The 19,086-nt window shown below is 37.8% G+C and overlaps 3 protein-coding genes across 3 annotated transcripts; all 3 read right to left on the reverse strand.

The window, feature by feature from the left end:
• Positions 1-1,048: 1,048 nt before the first annotated feature.
• On the reverse strand, positions 1,049-7,959 carry LOC103513038 (eukaryotic translation initiation factor 2 subunit 2). The gene is made up of 8 exons (XM_026826338.1): positions 7,790-7,959; positions 6,948-7,116; positions 5,967-6,116; positions 5,235-5,326; positions 3,981-4,219; positions 2,773-2,917; positions 1,820-1,948; positions 1,049-1,145 (listed from the first exon to the last, which is right to left on the reverse strand). Exons 1-8 carry the CDS (start codon positions 7,805-7,807, stop codon positions 1,101-1,103), a joined length of 987 nt encoding a protein of 328 aa, XP_026682139.1. The 5' UTR covers positions 7,808-7,959; the 3' UTR covers positions 1,049-1,100.
• Positions 7,960-10,529: 2,570 nt separating this feature from the next.
• On the reverse strand, positions 10,530-16,111 carry LOC103513039 (galectin-4). The gene is made up of 6 exons (XM_026826339.1): positions 15,962-16,111; positions 13,526-13,721; positions 13,332-13,397; positions 11,692-11,813; positions 10,834-11,053; positions 10,530-10,544 (listed from the first exon to the last, which is right to left on the reverse strand). The coding sequence occupies exons 2-6, from the start codon at positions 13,637-13,639 to the stop codon at positions 10,530-10,532; spliced, it is 537 nt and encodes a 178-aa protein (XP_026682140.1). The 5' UTR covers positions 13,640-13,721; positions 15,962-16,111.
• Positions 13,997-14,959, reverse strand: LOC103513040 (ribonuclease P protein subunit p30). The gene has a single exon (XM_008477850.1). It carries the CDS (start codon positions 14,957-14,959, stop codon positions 13,997-13,999), a length of 963 nt encoding a protein of 320 aa, XP_008476072.1.
• Positions 16,112-19,086: the final 2,975 nt, after the last annotated feature.

Genomic DNA, 19,086 nt, shown 5'->3' on the forward strand with positions numbered 1-19,086 from the left:
AATAATAAAACAGAAGGGAAAGAGAGAGAAAACTGATAAGAAGGAAGAGTAAGAGAGAAAGAGAGGTTTTTTTTAGAATTCAAACTTTACAGTTCTATACAATAGAATCATTGAAAGGTTCCAAGGGTATTCCTATTGGGAAGGACCGGGTTCGAATCACAGCTGAAGCGTGGAATTTGAATTGTCTATTAAAAACTCAACATCATAAATCCTAACTAAAGACTTTTATCGGTGATGATACCTAAATTTTTTCAAACTATGATATAGGGTACCTATCTACGTATTTTAAGTTTTAAATATAACAGTACCTACTGTTTTTTTTTTTTTTTTTTTTTTTAGTCTGGGGAAGTAATTTTAATTTCTAAAAATTTTTTTAGAGAAACTTTTTCATTTGTTTTTTAAGTCACAGAGTACGTATTTCAAATAATAGAACAATAGAAGCTAAGAAGAACAGTGTGTAACTTCAAATAATGGAAAAGTGCATCTAATCAGTATGTACAAAGTTCCTGTAGTGAGTAGAGCAAGTAATCAGTTAATACTATCAGTAGTAACTAGTAAGTATATTAAGGGTGTGACAAGAGACGCGTTGATTTCAAAAGGTGAGAGTTTAGTATCCTGTTTAGATTTTAGAAAGAAGGACACGAAGTCCCTTTATCCCAACATTTCAATTGCACCACTTGACAGGAAGGAAACGAGCTTCAGAAATTGTCTCAGTAAAGGAAAATGAGACTACAGAGGACCAATTGCAAATGTGAAGTAAAATACATATAAGCTGTAAGGGTATCCAAATCGGGCTTCCAAGGGGGACAGACCCCTCAGGGAAAAACAGGGAAGACCCCCATTTTTGAAAAAGATGGTCCCAGTTGAAAAGGAACAGACGAAACGGAAGATAATAAATCTCCGATTTCGAAAAGGGGAATCCCTCTCGTTTGATGGTGGAAAGGGGGGAGGAGGAGAAGGGGATAAACCCCCCAGTTTGAGAAGGTGGTGCCCCCTTGTTGGATGGAAAATGCCTCCCAGTTTGAGAAACAGGGGGTGGTGCCCCCTTGTTGGATGGAAAATGGGGGGGGGCACCCCAATTTCTGGACAGAGGAGGTTGTTTAAGCAGTTTTTGCACGGATTGCGGCACGTTTGGATGTGACAGCCTGAAATGAAACGAAAAAGAACAATAAATTAAAAATATTGTAAGTCTTAGAATACTCTAGCTTCAAGGGTAGTGCGCCTGTCTTGCTGGTTCGATTCCCACCCGGGGAGGATTTTCCCCCAAACAAGACCTTAGCTGTTACAGTTCCCTCTAGGTATCTCTTGGGGGGAAAAAATCTCTTATCCTGTCTTCCTTTTCTCTTCGCTTTCGGGACAATAAGACCTTAGCAGTTACAGTTCAATCTATCAAACATATTGGGGGAAAATGGTAAGCTCGTCCAAGGTATTCATTTTTATATAGGTAGATAGGTCTTATTAGGTCAGTATTCGGCTATAGTTGATGCAAAATTACCAGGAGATCAAGATCTAATTAGATTGACTGGTACCGAATTCGTTAGTTCTTTAGCGTTATCCAGGGTGCACCACGGGGAGGCGAACTAACATTGATGCAAAATATAACATACCATACGATTAATAATAATAATAATAATTGGGGGGAAAAAAACAACTAAAAAAGTGCCTCATATCGTACCTGGAATCCAGATTTGATGCTGGCCACGGAACATCGTGAGCCACAGGTCTCACACTGCAAGAAGAAAAGCCGCGTGTCTTTCTGCAGAATCGTGTCCAATAATTGGGGGGAAAAAAACAACTAAAAAAGTGCCTCATATCGTACCTGGAATCCAGATTTGATGCTGGCCACGGAACATCGTGAGCCACAGGTCTCACACTGCAAGAAGAAAAGCCGCGTGTCTTTCTGCAGGATCGTGTCCGGACTGCGACAGGTGTGGCACGTTACGTATTCCTAAGGCGAAGAAAATTACCGCTAAGTAGAGAAATATAAATAAGTCAGCAACCTATGTGGCCGAGTGGGTATCACACTAGGCTTGCACGCCAGAGGTCCCGGGTTCGATTCCCGGCGGAGTCAAAGTTTTTTCGGCTCTGTGCTTGGAGTTCGGGGTATACTCAGTCTCGTGAGGACGATTGAGTAGCTACTTTAATCGAGTAGCGACCAGTGGTGACATTACCAGTGTAAAAAGATTATTGAAATATGGAAATTGATTGCAAAGGAGGCACTTAGTAATGCTATGAGATCGTGTCCGGACTGCGACAGGTGTGGCACGTTACGTATTCCTAAGGCGAAAAAAAATAATACCGCTAAGTAGAGAAATATAAATAAGTCAGCAACCTATGTGGCCGAGAGGGTATCACACAAGGCTTATATGCCGGAGGTCCCAGGTTCGATTCCCGGCGGAGTCAAAGTTTTTTCGGCTCTGTGCTTGGAGTTCGGGGTATACTCAGTCTCGTGAGGATGATTGAGGAGCTACTTTAATCGAGTAGCGACCAGTGGTGACATTACCAGTGTGAAAAGATTATTGAAATATGGAAATTGATTGCAAAGGAGGCTGTTAGTAATGCTATGATATCCACAAAAGTTGTGAAAAGCCATGCTTTACCACGCAAAGAATTTGACATTTGATTGATTGATTTTTTTTTCTTCATTAGTGAGATATGATGTAGGTAATTTATGTGTGAATGAAGTTTGATTGAATTGTTAAATATGTAACAAAACATATCAAAGAACAATCCAAAAGTCACATCATGTTCTTTACAAACGTCCTTCCTTACCTTGATATAACGTCTCAGCACGTTTTCAATTTGTTTCTGCTGGAATCTACCCTTGATAATGAGCTGGGAGTTACCATCCACACTGCCACTCGTACCCAACTCAGCCAGCAAGAAGTCCAGCAAGTGTTTGGGCAGTCTGTGAAGCCTGTGGGAAAAAAATGAGATCTTTAATAATCTAAATCTTAATCCTGGATTGTTGACTTCAACAATGTCATTAATCTTGATCAAGATCGGGTTTTGAATTTGCCTGTGCTTCGCCACGGAAAATTGAGCATAACTTGTGACCAGTTTAGAATTTGGCAATATCCTGTCTTATCGCACATTTGGAACAACTTAGGCTAAAATCCGAGTGGAGTGGAGCTCAAAGAACATAGAGCAAAAACTCAATGCGGTTTGAACTCGTTGCTTCAATTTAAAACCTCTATTCTCTCCTCTCCACTCTGTTTTTACTGCAAATTAGGCTACAAACCAATTATTGGAGTAGAGATAAAAGAACATAGAGCAAAAACTCAATGCGGTTTGAACTCGTTGCTTCAATTTAAAACCTCTATTCTCTCCTCTCCACTCTGTTTTTACTTTCTATTATTAGCCTTGGGAATATTCCTACCAAATTTTCCAACCAAATGAAAACATGTTATTGTTTTTTTTTATTCAAATATCGCGAACTTGGACATTAGATCGTTCTCCCATTGTTGATGAAAATATGTAAATGTAAATCAATAAATAAATAAATGCCGTTTCTTTTGTGTTATTATATCCCAACTTCGGTGCTCACTGCAGTATTGTAGAATTTTCCCAATATTTCAAAAATCCAGCACCCAATGTTTATCTACCATGAAAACATGTAAAATAGGGGAAGGGGAAAAGTACAAAAAGGACTCACGTTTTGCAAATTTCCGTGAAGTTGGCGAACGACGTCTTCTTGGTTCCGATTCGCACCACTTGGGGCGGTCGCATCACAAAGAAAACATGTTATTGTTTTCAAATATCGCGAACTTGGACATTAGATCGTTCTCCCATTGTTGATGAAAATATGTAAATGTAAATCAATAAATAAATGCCGTTTCTTTTGTGTTATTATATCCCAACTTTGGTGCTCACTGCAGTATTGTAGGATTTTCCCAATGTTTCAAAAATCCAGCACCCAATGTTTATCTACCATGAAAACATGTAAAATAGGGAAGGGGAAAAGTACAAAAGGGACTCACGTTTTGCAAATTTCCGTGAAGTTGGCGAACGACGTCTTCTTGGTTCCGATTCGCACCACTTGGGGCGGTCGCATCACAAACTTCTGCTTCTTCCCGGCCACCATGTCGGGGTTCTTCTCTCGCATGATTTCGAACACGCGCGAGAGCAGTTCCTCGTACGTGTAGTCTCGATCCGAGCCGATCCAGGTGTGAGACTCGTCTTCCAGCTCTGTGCGAGACAAGAGAAAATTAAAATCATGAAATTATTGAATACTTAGATTAGCCAACCTAGTTAGCTTGGTTGGTAGCGCGTCTGCCTTGTAAGCGCTTGGCCGCGGGCTCGATTCCCGCCCGGGGCGGATTTTATCCTGATGGGATAATATTCGTTCTCGGAACGGCTGGCTCTTTCCTATCCTGTCTTCTTTGTCTCTTCGATTTCTCGACCATAATCTTTAGCAGTTACAGTTCCCTCTGTCAAACCTCTTTAAAAAAAAAAGATGACAATTGTTTTAGTGCTTTATTTAATGTAAAAAATAAACCAGAATCTGTGGAATTTTTCTTTCTCTAGATCTTAGATGATCAATTTGAAAAATACCAGTAACCTTTTTCGAGTTCCTGACATTACTTAGTTCTAGAAACTGTTTACCAAACAGAATTACAGGGGAAAATTGAAACTTAGAGCTCACTTTGTTTTGAACAATCAACTCATATCCCTTGAGACCTGAGACTCAGGGCCTTAATTAGTATCCCTAATTAAGCCAGATCCATTTACACTTGTATTAGTCACTAATAAGGTTGAATTACACAGTAAAATTCTTACCCAGTTCTTCAGGTTTTTCCACCTCAGTAAGGCATGTAATATCAATGTAAGGAAAACAAATTAGAGTAAAACCACAAGCGGAAAGTAAGAAATTTGTCACAGTAACAAATGTGGGGACCCCACATTTCTTAAAGGGATGACATTCCAAGGAAAACTAATACATATTTCTGGACATAGTCTTCACTTGACTGGAGTGGTGAAGACCATGTCCAGATTTGACCACTCCAGTCAAGTGAAGACCATGTCCAGAAATATGTATGATATTAGATATAGTACTTGACCTCTTGAACATTATCTCAAACTAAACAAAATCATTCTATGTAAGTTTAAACAAGGCAAATCAAGAATGTTCAACTTTTGCGCTTGTTTAGAATTATAATGCTTTCTTATTATATCAGTACATAGATAGGTACTGATGGAAAAATCTTGTACTTGATAGTTTTTATCTAACTTACTTCCAATTCATCTGCCTTCTCAGAAATATCTACACCATCTTTGCTGCTTCCCTCTGGTAATGTATTGTTGTTGACTTTAGTATAAATATACCCTGTAGGGTGCTCATTGTTTTTTGTTTTTAACATTTTATCAGTCAACCATTCTATGTAATACATATTTCTGGACATGGTCTTCACTTGACTGGAGTGGTGAAGACCATGTCTAGATTTGACCACTCCAGTCAAGTGAAGACCATGTCCAGAAATATGTATGATATAGTACTTGACCTCTTGACCATTATCTCAAACTAAACAAAATCATTCTATGTAAGTTTAAACAAGGCAAATCAAGAATGTTCAACTTTTGTGCTTGTTTAGAATCATAATGCTTTCTTATTATATCAGTACATAGATAAAATACAACAAAGAATTGTTTGTTCAATACCCTGACACATTTTTTATTGTTGTTGACTTTAGTATAAATATACATTGCAGTTGCTCATTGTTTTTAACACTTTATCAGTCAATGATCTTTGTAAGTTTAAACAAGGCAAATCAAGAATGTTCAACTTTTGTGCTTGTTTAGAATCATAATGCTTTCTTATTATATCAGTACATAGATAGGTACTGATGGAAAAATCTTGTAGGTACTTGATAGTTTTTATTCAACTTACTTCCAATTCATCTGCCTTCTCAGAAATATCTACACCATCTTTGCTGCTTCCCTCTGGTAATACTTGATAGTTTTTATCTAACTTACTTCCAATTCATCTGCCTTCTCAGAAATATCTACACCATCTTTGCTGCTTCCCTCTGGTAATGCTCCTTCTAGTTCATCTAAATTGAAGGTGGCCTTCTTCTTTTTCTTTTTCTTCTTTCCAAAATTGTCTAGGTCCAGGTTTTCTAAGAGGAGAGAAATAAAACAACTGAATTTTAGTTTTAATACTTCAAATAAACATACCCAGATTCAGACTCTGATGCAAACAACAATTTATTGCAATCAATTTGGCAAGTTTTATAATTCAAGTAGATTTCACAATTTTGACAACTAAGTACTCTCTCAGTAGATAGAACCTACTTAGTTCACGAGTACAATGTATTACATCACAATTTACATAGATCTTAACATCATGATACGGCAAACAACAATTTATTGCAATCAATTTGGCAAGTTTTATAATTCAAGTAGATTTCACAATTTGACAACTAAGTACTCTAAAACAACTAAATTTTAGTTTTAATACTTCAAATAAACATACCCAGATTCAGACTCTGATGCAAACAGCAATTTATTGCAATCAATTTGGCAAGTTTTATAATTCAAGGAGATTTTACAATTTGACAACTAAGTACTCTCAGTATATAGAACCTACTTAGTTCACGAGTACAATGTATTACATCACAATTTACATAGATCTTAACATCATGATACAGAGTCTCATTTTTTCAATACTAATTCATGGAATGATTTTCCTGGGTCTCATATGAGACAAATTTTGGAAGTGGTAAATTATTTATTGACAATAACATTACATCAGTTTTTTTAATTGGTTATTAAGAATGGTGGTAGCACTCTGCCCTGGCAAGTCAAAACAGTTTGAGAGTACTTATTGCCACTAACTATTTAATACATATTTCCCCCTGTATTGGTTCAAACCAGAACAAACAGCTGTGACCACATAGGTGGAATGATTATAGGTACCTAATGGGATTAATTTAAATGACAATAATTACCATCAAAGTCCATATCATCTCCTTTGCTTGGTTCCTGGTTCTCTTTGTCTCCATTTGTGTTTTCATGAGTGAGCTGTGAATCGACATCATTTCCTTCAGCCAGAGCTGCATCAATGTCAAAGATCTTCTTCTTTGGCTTTTTCTTCTTCTTGACAGAAATGTCAAACACCTGGGAAAATTAAATGAGTTAGATTTTAGAACAAACAAAGAACAACTCTAACCAGCTTAGTTAGCTGATAGCTGACAGTTTTCAAAGGGTCCTCTTAAACTTTGAAGGAACAGCAGCTTAGTTAGCTGATAGCTGACAGTTTTCAAAGGGTCCTCTTAAACTTTGAAGGAACAAGCATAAGTTCTCAGGATGATTAACTGTATGGTATGAAGTCCATTGTGTTCTCTTTCTTTTTTCATCTCTCCTCCTACATCTCATTTTTACTTTCTTTTTCATTTGTCATCAACATCAGCAAATAGGGTAAGGCCAAAGCTACATATTGTTTTCAAGTCTACAGTTCAAGTACTGAGCTAGCAAAGTTTCCTCCGGATATCATTACCCTAAACTCCTTAAAGGCAAACTAAGCAGACAACAGGACAAAAGCATGGGTAACCAAGGAGTTGGAGAAATAGAGAGATTTGGTAACAAAGAACGACCTCATTGAAAGTTTCTAAGAATTTATTTGAAAACCTGGATTTCATAGAGTAGGAAATAGCCTGTAGAAACCGGTAGGTCCAATGATCAATCCAGGTACAATGGTTAGTGTTTGACAGCTGGATTGGTGCCCCAAAAGAGCCATCTCAGCAACATGAAGGCAGAGACCATCAACCTAAAATCTAATGCTCACACTTACCGCTTCTTCTTCGGACATTTTTTACTGAATTAAAAACTGTATATCCTAACTGGAAAACTATAAAGAATACTGAAAGAACTGTCAATTTTTACTTTTTTGTGTAATGAAATTAAAAAAAGAGACAGCAAAAAGGGCAGGCAGTGGGATTGCATCAGCCACAAAACGGGAATCCAAAAAACGATTTGTTTACAAAATGTGAAATAACAGCTGATTTGGGAGGAGCGTTCAAAAAACTTCCGCAAAAATCAGGTTCCTTTCATACGATGCTCTTGAACCAGTGGCGTATTCAAAAAAGGGGCACCCTTTACCGTTTCGTTAGTGGCTTGTCGTCCCAAACGATTTAGGAGTCACTGTTGTAAGCTCTATGTACCTACATCTATCTACTATTATGTTTAGGTGGGAAATTGGGAATTCCTTGATACCTGTATCAGATTTCAGATGGGACACCTACCTACATGAGTAGCATGGAAAGACATAATAAGTATACTGACAGTTTTCGAAGGGTCCTCTTGAACTTTGAAGGAACAAGCATAAGTTCTCAGGATGATTAACTGTATGGTATGAAGTCCATTGTATTCTCTTTCTTTTTTCGTCTCTCCTCCTCGTCTCATTTTTACTTTCTTTTTCATTTGTCATCAACATCAGTAAATAGGGTAAGGCCAAAGCTACATTTTATTTTCAAGTCTACAGTTCAAGTACTGAACTAGTAAAGTTTCCTCCGGATATCATTACCCTAAACTCCTTAAAGGCAAACTAAGCAGACAACAGGACAAAAGCATGGGTAACCAAGGAGTTGGAGAAATAGAGAGATTTGGTAACAAAGAAGGACCTCATTGAAAGTTTCTAAGAATTTATTTGAAAACCTGGATTTCATAGAGTAGGAAATAGCCTATAGAAACCGGTAGGTCCAATGATCAATCCAGGTACAATGGTTAGTGTTTGACAGCTGGATTGGTGCCCCAAAAGAGCCATCTCAGCAACATGAAGGCAGAGACCATCAACCTGAAATCTAATGCTCACACTTACCGCTTCTTCTTCGGACATTTTTTACTGAATTAAAAACTGTATATCCTAACTGGAAAACTATAAAGAATACTGAAAGAACTGTCAATTTTTACTTTTTACTTTTTTGTGTAGTGAAATTAAAAAAAAGAGACAGCAAAAAGGGGCAGGCAGTGGGATTGCATCAGCCGGGAATCCAAATTCCAAAAAACGATTTGTTTACAAAATGTGAAATAACAGCTGATTTGGGAGGAGCGTTCAAAAAACTTCCGCAAAAATCAGGTTCCTTTCATACGATGCTCTTGAACCAGTGGCGTATTCAAAAAAGGGGCACCCTTTACCGTTTCGTTAGTGGCTTGTCGTCCCAAACGATTTAGGAGTCACTGTTGTAAGCTCTATGTACCTACATCTATCTACTATTATGTTTAGGTGGGAAATTGGGAATTCCTTGATACCTGTAACAGATTTCAGATGGGACACCTACCTACATGAGTAGCATGGAAAGACATAATAAGTATATAGTTTTGCAAACGTGTAATAAAAAATAGTTTTAATAAAAAATAGGTACATAATTTCGTATCATTGACAATCTAATAAACAATAAAATTAATTTTATTTACCCTGTTCCCACTTTCATGAAAAATCATTTCATGCTTGTCCTTTGATTTGTGTTTCATTACTTCATCAGTAAAGTGTAAATCTTCAAAAGATTTTTAGATAGGTATGTCGTATGTACCTAGGTATTATTATTTCAAGATGTATTCTGAAACGTTCACTTGTCCCTGGATACACAACTGGTTGATCAGATTGTAATCCTGCATAGCGACCGGTGCCAGCATGGTAGGTAAACATTGAATTTTAGGATTATTGAGATATTGGGAAAATCTAGAACAGAAATAAGCGAGCATAGATAAGAATTATTATTAAAATTTTTCCTTGTTATGATGATGTTACGCGGCGATGTCATATATATAGATTGTATTTTGTGTTGACGCACCATAATAAATAAATAAATAAATAAAAAAATCCTTTCTTTCTAAAAAAAAAAAAAAAAAAAAAAAAAAGATTTGATAGAGGAAAGATGGGCAAGCGCGGGCGCCGAATCGAATAAGAATGAGACAGGAGGTGAGAACACCGGCCTTTCGAGAACGAACATTATGGTCGTTTTGGATAAAAGTCGCCCGGGCTGGAATTCGATCCGTGCTAGGCGCTTGTACAAGGCAGCGCGCTACCTTCCAAGCTATACTAGGTTGGGGAGCTCATGTGAATAACGCTAACACTTAGCAAGTCAGCATCGCGCATCACGTGCCTTTGCTAGGTGACAGAACCTGACGCAGAGATAAGCTGATATTACGATTGATGGACTCTCTCTCTAAGTCTTTTTACGAAATTTTCTTTGGACAGACCCTAACCACACCCCTGCCAGTCCAAATAATGGAATTTCGTTAAATCCTTTTGTTGAAAAAAAAAAAGGAGAGTGAGTTGATTGAGGAAATGTAACTGCTACAGTCTTATCGCTCCCGATGTCGAATAAATAAGTAACACAGGATAGAAAACGGGCCTTTCCGAACGTACCATTCATCGTTGATAAAATCCGGCCCCGGGCTGGAATCGAATCCGTGGCTAGAGTTCACAAGAGCATACGCGGCTACTTAAGTTCACTAGGCTAGATTTATCGAGTCCACTGGTTATGCCCAACTCCAGCAAGTCAGCATTCAGCGCGCATCACTTGGCTTTGCTAGGTGACATAACCCTGAGAGATAACAGACATCGTTGATTATGATGTCTAAGTTAAGTCACGAAATTTCTCTTTGGCTTAGACCCTACCCTGAGCCATAGTCAAATTGTCATTCGTATGACGACAAAAAAAAAGTCACACAATAAAATACGGCTATAATTTACACTCACCATATAACAGTCACTTGTATGATGTCAAAAAAAAGTCACACAATAAAATACGGCTATAATTTACACTCACCATATAACAGTCACTTGTATGATGCATAAAAAAAGTCACACAATAAAATACGGCTATAATTTACACTCACCATATAACAGTCACTTCCACATTCAATGTCCATTCGGAACGGCTGTCCCGCGGGGAATGGATTGCCGCCACTGGTCTCTTCAGGGCCCCATCCGAATCCTGTGGTGAAATCAGTGCGCAGGGCAGCCTGATCCTGGACGAATCCTGAGTTGTAGCGAGGATTAATGTGAAGCATGCTGTTACCCGAGGAGGCGTTTTTCAAGGCCACTGAAAACCTGGCGGGGAGAAAAAGAATGTTATAACGAAGTACGCCCGGGGCGGATTTTATCCTGATGGGATAATGTTCGTTCTCGGAACGGCTGGCTTTCTCCTATCCTGTAACGAATCCTGAGTTGTAGCGAGGATTAATGTGAAGCATGCTGTTCCCCGAGGAGGCGTTTTTCAAGGCCACTGAAAACCTGGCGGGAAGAAAAGGAATGTTATAACGAAGTACGCCCGGGGCGGATTTTATCCTGATGGGATAATGTTCGTTCTCGGAACGGCTGGCTTTCTCCTATCCTGTCATTTTCGGAACGGCTGGCTTTCTCCTATCCTGTCTTTCTTCTCTCTTTGATTTCGAGACGATAAGACCTTAGCAGTTACAGTTCCCTCTGTCAAACCTCTTCAAAAAAAAGTAAATAAATAAAAATAAAAAAATACTTACTAGAAAAATTGGAGGCTTTTTGGCACCAATAGCTTTTCCAATGAGAAATGTTGACCAGGTTTAAAAAGTTATTTTGTATTTGTGGTACCTAGAACTTATTTTTTCGCTGTATTTAGTACCAAACATCCTGGATGATGAAATTTAATGTCGGGTCAGTTAGGTATACCCCAGTAGGATAAACCATTCTGTGCTGCAGTGAATTGGACTTACTGAATGGCATCATGTGGCACTTGTCCCTGGATAGATAGCACTTGGGGTGGCTGAAACCCACCTATGTTGATACTGGCTGGAATACGTAGAGGATTTTCTGGACTGAATTGCTTGCAGTTGGTCTGAGTAAGAATAAGAAAGAAAGAAATAGTAATAGAAAGTAAAAATCAAATCAGATCAATGTCCATTTGTAAGAGCTAAGGTTCATTTGATGTAGCTACTATTGGAACCAGTTCCTGATGGATCACTAGTGTTAAGCAAAGTTTCCTCTGGTTGGTACCAGGATGGGTAACCATCTTGGTAATTTTGTATGTACTGCTGGCTTTTTCCAACATCTTTCCGACTGAGTGAGGTTCATGTAGGGAGGTAGCTTTTATGTAACTGAATGGAGGGTGAAACCCCTGTCAATAAAACCCTTGGCTGTTAACTGTTAATATTGTTTCAACAACAAAAATTACTAGGTAACCATTATAACAAGACAAGACAAACAAGAGCAAGTGATACTTACATCAGGTTCATTTTTATTCTGTTTCAAAACATTAACTTCCTGTTTCAATTGTTGCACAACTTTGTGCTGGTCGGCCATTTGACTTGTAAGAGAGTTCAAGCTTTCTTTGAGCTTCTTTATTTCATCAAGTATGCTCTTGCTACTTTGAGGGCTTTGCTCAGTGCTTGCTTGGCTATTCATTATGGATGTTAAATAGAGTTCAAGCTTTCCTTGAGCTTCTTTATTTCATCAAGTATGCTCTTGTTGCTGTTTTGAGGGCTTTGCTCAGTGCTTGCTTGGCTATTCATTATGGATGTTAAATAGGTAGCTCACAAATGTATGAATTTAGTTCAATATTTAGGAAAAAAATCAAATCAGATCAATGTCCATTTGTAAGAGCTAAGGTTCATTTGATGTAGGTACTATTGGAACCAGTTCCTGATGGATCACTGGAGTTAAGCAACGTTTCGTCTGGTTGGCACCAGGATGGGAAACCATCTGGGTAATCTTGTATGTACTGCTGGCTTTTTCCAACCCCATTCAGACTGGGTGAGGTTCATGTAAGAAGGTAGCCTGTATAAATATAGCTGAATGGAGGGTAAAATCTGTGATTAAAATCCTTGGCTGTTAACTGTTAATATTATTGTTTCAACCACAAAAAAACTACCAATTACTTGTATAACAAGACAATGGATAGCAAGTGATACTTACATCAGGTTCATTTTTATTCTGTTTCAAAACATTGGTAGAGGATTTTCTGGACTGAATTGCTTGCAGTTGGTCTGAGTAAGAATAAGAAAGAAGGAAAAAAATCAAATCGGATCAATGTCCATTTATAAGAGCTAAGGTTCATTTGATGTAGGTACTATTGGAACCAGTTCCTGATGGATCACTGAAGTTAAGCAACGTTTCGTCTGGTTGGCACCAGGATGGGTAACCATCTGGGTAATTTTGTATGTACTGCTGGCTTTTTCCAACATCTTTCAGACTGAGTGAGGTTCATGTAGGGAGGTAGCTTTTATGTAACTGAATGGAGGGTGAAACCCCTGTCAATAAAACCCTTGGCTGTTAACTGTTAATATTGTTTCAACAACAAAAATTACTAGGTAACCATTATAACAAGACAAGACAAACAAGAGCAAGTGATACTTACATCAGGTTCATTTTTATTCTGTTTCAAAACATTAACTTCCTGTTTCAATTGTTGTACAACCTTGCTTTGGTCAGCCATTTGACTTGTAAGGGAGTTCAAGCTTTCCTTGAGCTTCTTTATTTCATCAAGTATGCTCTTGCTACTTTGAGGGCTTTGCTCAGTGCTTGCTTGGCTATTCATTATGGATGTTAAATCTGGTCGGCCATTTGACTTGTAAGAGAGTTCAAGCTTTCCTTGAGCTTCTTTATTTCATCAAGTATGCTCTTGTTGCTTTGAGGCCTTTGCTCAGTGCTTGCTTGGCTATTCATTATGGATGTTAAATAGGTAGCTCACAAATGTATGAATTTAGTTCAATATTTAGGTACAATGAAGGATCTTGGTTAGCAAGTTCTGAAAAATGAGCACGAATGGTGAAAATTATTCAGAGGTAGGTAATTAATTTCCAAGACATGTGTTTTTTTTTTTACCAAATTATGTAGTAGGGTACACACAAAGATGAAATACCAATCCTCTAGGAAATGGAAAAGAGAAAGCAAATAACAAGAGTCAGACTACAGATTCAAAATAATATTGCATTTTGGCATTTGTTTATTTTTTATCTGTACAAGGAAAATTTTGATAGTACCTACCTAGGTAAATAGTTTATTTTAGTTTGTGGATTGAAATTATTCCTCCATTTTCAATTTCTTCAAGCTGGGTGGTTGCTCTGGATCATCTAGTGTTTGAATGTCAAACAAAGTCTTCCCCAATTTTCTCCCATATGCTCTCAGAAGTAGAGATTTTGGATGTGCCTCCATACTTTGCTTAGCTTGAACATGACTTAATCCCAACATTAACGCTACACTTTGTATTTCATGGGGAGATCTAATATGGATAGGATGGCTTGCCCCACTTGATAGAATCATGTTATGTGATTTGCCAGCTATGCTAAGGGCATGACAAGTTTGAATACAATTGATTCTCGTGTCCGATGAAACTATTAGAGTTGTGTAACAGATCTCAAAGTGAATGCCTCTTTGAACTGCAACTTGATACATTTTACGAGATACAGAGAAGGGTAACTTTTCCTCACAGGAGAAACTGATCAGGTCCACATCAAGTGTGGAGCAAGCATGAGAAAAAGCATTCACAGTGGAAGGCTGGACTGCAAAGATTTGGAATTGCTTGAAATTTTTTGAGTCTTTAATTTTCAATATCTGAGCTGGGTCTGAATATTTCACTGTTATCCTGCTAACAATTTGAATCTTGAGTGAAATATTTTCTGGAATATTGTACGTGGGTGGAGAAGGTACAGAATCTTCTGTTGGAATGCCCTTCTTCTTCTGTTTTGATGGCTTTGGCCCCTGAGATGAGTCCAAGTCTAGATATGTATTTACCGCAACAAGTGAAATATTTTCTGGAATATTGTACGTGGGTGGAGAAGGTACAGGATCTTCTGTTGGAATGCCCTTCTTCTTCTGTTTTGATGGCTTTGGCCCCTGAGATGAGTCCAAGTCTAGATATGTATTTACCGCAACAACTTTATAACCATACTGGATGAATGTGTTCAGAGTCTTGTGGATTTCCTTGGTTGTAAGTTTGGAGAAATCAGCATTCAAATCAATGTATCCATAGGGAACCGATTGCATGGCGGCTGAGGATCAAGTTATCTCTAGAAGCAGATTGAAGATTGAGGTATCCACATTAGTTGACACTGAACATTTACTGCGTTCACATGTTCACATAAACCAGTATGAAAATTTCACCAAATAAGTTTATAAGTAACTCCCTAAAAACCACTTCTTTACTAAAATTCCAAATCTATAAATAAGCAAAAGAGAAAACACTCTAGCAGAGATAGTATTTTGAAGTACCAGTTCTCAATGGATCACTGATGAAACAACACTGATGAGTAGGATGGAAAGACATAATAAGTATAGTTTTGCAAACGTGTAATAAAATAGTTATAATAAAAAATACATCATTTCGTATCATTGACAAATAATTAATAAACAATAAAATTAATTTTATTTACCCTGTTCCCATTTTTATGAAAAATCATTTCATGCTTGTCCTTTGATTTGTGTTTCAGTTCACATAAACCAGTATGAAAATTTCACCAAATAGGTTTATAAGTAACTCCCTAAAAACCACTTCTTTACTAAAATTCCACATCTATAAATAAGCAAAAGAGAAAACACTCTAGCAGAGATAGTATTTTGAAGTACCAGTTCTCAATGGATCACTGATGAAACAACACTATTCACATGTTCACATAAACCAGTATGAAAATTTCACCAAATAGGTTTATAAGTAGGTAACTCCCTAAAAACCACTTCTTTACTAAAATTCCACATCTATATATAAGCAAAAGAGAAAACACTCTAGCAGAGATAGTGTTTTGAAGTACCAGTTCTCAATGGACTACTGATGAAACAACACTGTGCATGATCAGTATCTGATTAATTGACCATCTGGGGAATTATATGTTATTGACTCTTCTCTGCCCCACTCACGCTGGGTGAGGTTAATGTGAGAAAGTGGGTAACTTGTTGCCGAATGAAGACTAAAACCCCCATCACTAGAAATGAAGAAAGAACAGTTTCTTTGCCTAGGTGCTTCATGATGCAATTTGATTGTAACTTACCTACCTATTGAATTTCAAAGCAGCCTGGAGTGCAGATAATGGACCTCAATTTTATTTGAACCGTATCCTTTATGATGTGGATTAGAAAATTCAAATAATGGCTTTCTATGAACTTTCTTTTCAAAAATTCTTACTTTTCTTCACATTTCACAAGTTGGCTAGTTGGCTTTTAAAAATTTGAAATTCGAATATTTTGAAAATTCCCGGGTTTAGCTCAGCTGTGAGCCAAGAGGTTACGAACAATGGATACCTAATATACGAGTTGTGTAGAAAAAGTGAAGCCATTCTTTGTTCTACGAATCTTATGACCGCCGTCAATCTCAAAAAGTATGCAATGTGCTGTACATTTAAATAGTGGAGATGTCTGGTTTTCCTTACGGGATTTTTCCATTGAGATTGAGTGATAGGGTAGGTCTAGGTATGTAGGTACCTAGTCTCAGACAATTATTGTCATAAATCAAGATTCCGATTGATGCGATGATGGTAGTAGGTAATTATTCTGTGTGCATAGAAGTTTTTCCAAAATGTTTTTCTTCTTCTTTTCTAACTGCTGTGCTAAGGTCTTATGGTCCAAAACCAGAGAGAGAGAGAGAGAAGGAAGACAGGATTGAAGAAAGCCAGCCGTTCCGAGAACGAAGCTTATCCGTTCAGGATAAAACAGGGCGGGATCGAACCCACGACTTATCGCTTACAAGGCAGATGCTTTGCTTTGCTCATATGTTTTATATTTAGATTTTTACCCCATTGATTATTTATTTATTAAATTTATTTGATAATGTTCCTCCTCTAACCGTTCAGTCGATATAGCTGAAAACCGCCAAAAAACGGTAGAAAACCGCCTAAAAGCGGTCAAAATACCGCCAACCGCAGCACCTATCTCAACCAAGTTTCATGTCGCATCCTTGTCACATTTGTGAACTATATTAACTATATACCAAATTTCAAGTCTCTAGCTCATACCGTTCCCGAGATATTGTTAAATTACAGCGAAAACCGCCAAAAAGCGGTAAAATGCCGCTAAGCGTTGCACCGGTGTTAACCAAAAGTTTCGTGTTGCATCCTTGTCATATTCCACAGCTACATACCAAATTTCAAGTCTCTAGCTCTTACCCTTCTCGAGATATTTTGTTTACAGACAGACACACATACGGACCAATGGCTGAAACTTTGGATTTAGGCTCTAGGGACCTCAAAACGTGTTTTGGCACTAAAAACTGACCATCGAAAATTTGACCCGATTACATTACTTTCCCCGATAAGGAAAGTAAAAATCCAATATCAACAGACTACATAATTATAAATTAATAGGTACCTAGGTAGGTATCTACAGACCGACATCGACATAAAAATAGAAAGAAAAAAAATCATACCTAACCTACCTATCTAGAGCTTTTCAGAAATGTACCCAAGTGTAATCGAAACAAAGAAATCCTGTGAAGTCATACAAAATAGAGTTAGATTGCAAACGTAGGTATTCGCAAATAAAAAACACACAACTCCCTTCCATCAAAATGTTTATATCTTTGTAGTTAGGTAGCTACCTAGCCATAAGATAGCTCTTGTAACTATAGATTACTAGTTATTTATTATTATTTTCCTATACAATAGCTAGAGCTTCCTACTATGATAGCATTTAATATTTCGGATACAGCATCGCGTGACCCAGAACCAGACTGGAAATTCCATGCAATATGTTATGCAGAAAAAAAAAAAAAATCCAGGTAGGATAATGTACGTTTTAAGGTATCTTAGGTACATGTAAACTGTAAAGGTTGTAGATGTAGAGAGCTGTAGGTAGCTCATAAAGCATGATGGAAATTTACGTACGTAGGTATTACCTATATTTTCTAAAGTGAGCCTTTGTTTCATAAGTATACCTATATCCAATATTATTCTGGTTAATTTCAAAAAGTTAAAAAAAAAATAGTCAAAAAATAAAAACTGGAACGAACCAGAGAAAGGATCTTTGAAAGTAGAAGACGAGAGCAGGAGAAAGAGAGAGAGGGGGGGAAACAGGGAAAGAGAGAAGGGGAAGGATAAAGAAAGAGAGAAAGAGAAAGCGGGAGAGAGAGGAAGACAGAGGAAAAACAGGTGTTCTGTCACTGAGTTGAATAGGTCGTGATCAAATCCAATAACTTTGGCCATTCCACAATGATATCCTTCCTCTCTTTTCCTCATTTCTCTCTCTCTCTCTTTCTCTTTTTGTCTTCTTCCTCTCTCTCTCCTAGGTCTACCTTCTCTCTGTCCTTCCCCTCATTTTCCGTTCGCCCCAATTTTCTTTCCTTTCTTCTCCCTTCCTCTTTCTATCTCTCTCCATCATTAACCCTGTCTCTCTCTCTTCCTGTTTCCTCTCTCTCTCTCATAAAATCTAGTTATTCTCTCTTCGTTCCTCTCTCTCTCTATTTCTATTTCTCCCATCTCTCTCTCTCTTACACTCACCTCTCCATTCCCCTCCCTCTTTTCCATCTCTCCTCCCCCTCCCTCCATTTCTCTCTCCCATTCCGATCATAAGTCAGGGAGTCACCCCCCCTCCCAATCTCCCTCTCCCATAGAGGTACCTCCCTACCTACTAATCTATATTTTTTGGGGGCAAATATCGGTGTTCATGCTCATAAAACATAAATTTATTTACATCCACAACGCAACTATTCATATTAGGAAATCTAGGTGAGGGGGAGGGGATAGAGGGGAAGTTGGGTGGCAAAGGAGGGGGAGGAGTAGGAAGAACGAGGGGGTTTCCCCTTTTGTTATTTATTTCCATGAATCCAAGAAATATGAGAAGTAATGTAGAGAAATTTCCTTCCTAACCTAATAAGAAGTATACAGAAGTAGGTTTAAAGACAAATAGCGAACATCTAACAGACACGTTGAATGCACCAGTTTCCAATGAAACGCTAACTCTTCCTTGGTTGTGTCCTTGTCAGCGCTAGGTTGCGGGTTCGATTCCCGCCTGGGCTGAACTTTTTCCTAAACAGACAGGGTTCGTTCTCGGAACGTCTTCCTCCTATCCTTTCTTCCTTCTCTCTTCGATTTTGGGGCGGTAGACCTGTGCTGTTCTTTCTATCAAACCTAATAATAATAATAATAATAATAATAATAATAATAATAATAATAATAATAAAATAATAA

This window comes from Diaphorina citri, unplaced genomic scaffold, assembly GCF_000475195.1.
Source record: "Diaphorina citri unplaced genomic scaffold, Diaci psyllid genome assembly version 1.1 scaffold916, whole genome shotgun sequence".
NCBI lineage: Eukaryota > Metazoa > Arthropoda > Insecta > Hemiptera > Psyllidae > Diaphorina > Diaphorina citri.

Coding starts and splice junctions, on each gene's coding strand:
- LOC103513038 (XM_026826338.1), bottom strand. Junction 6,117..6,947: donor AGATGATATGGACTTTGATG/GTAATTATTGTC, acceptor CTCTCCTCTTAG/AAAACCTGGACCTAGACAAT. Junction 1,949..2,772: donor TGCTGAGACGTTATATCAAG/GTAAGGAAGGAC, acceptor TCTTCGCCTTAG/GAATACGTAACGTGCCACAC.
- LOC103513039 (XM_026826339.1), bottom strand. CDS start 13,639: ATGAATAGCCAAGCAAGCACTGAGCAAAGGCCTCAAAGCAACAAGAGC. Junction 11,814..13,331: donor AGAATAAAAATGAACCTGAT/GTAAGTATCACT, acceptor ATTCTTACTCAG/ACCAACTGCAAGCAATTCAG. Junction 11,054..11,691: donor GTGCCACATGATGCCATTCA/GTAAGTCCAATT, acceptor TCTCCCCGCCAG/GTTTTCAGTGGCCTTGAAAA.
- LOC103513040 (XM_008477850.1), bottom strand. CDS start 14,959: ATGCAATCGGTTCCCTATGGATACATTGATTTGAATGCTGATTTCTCC.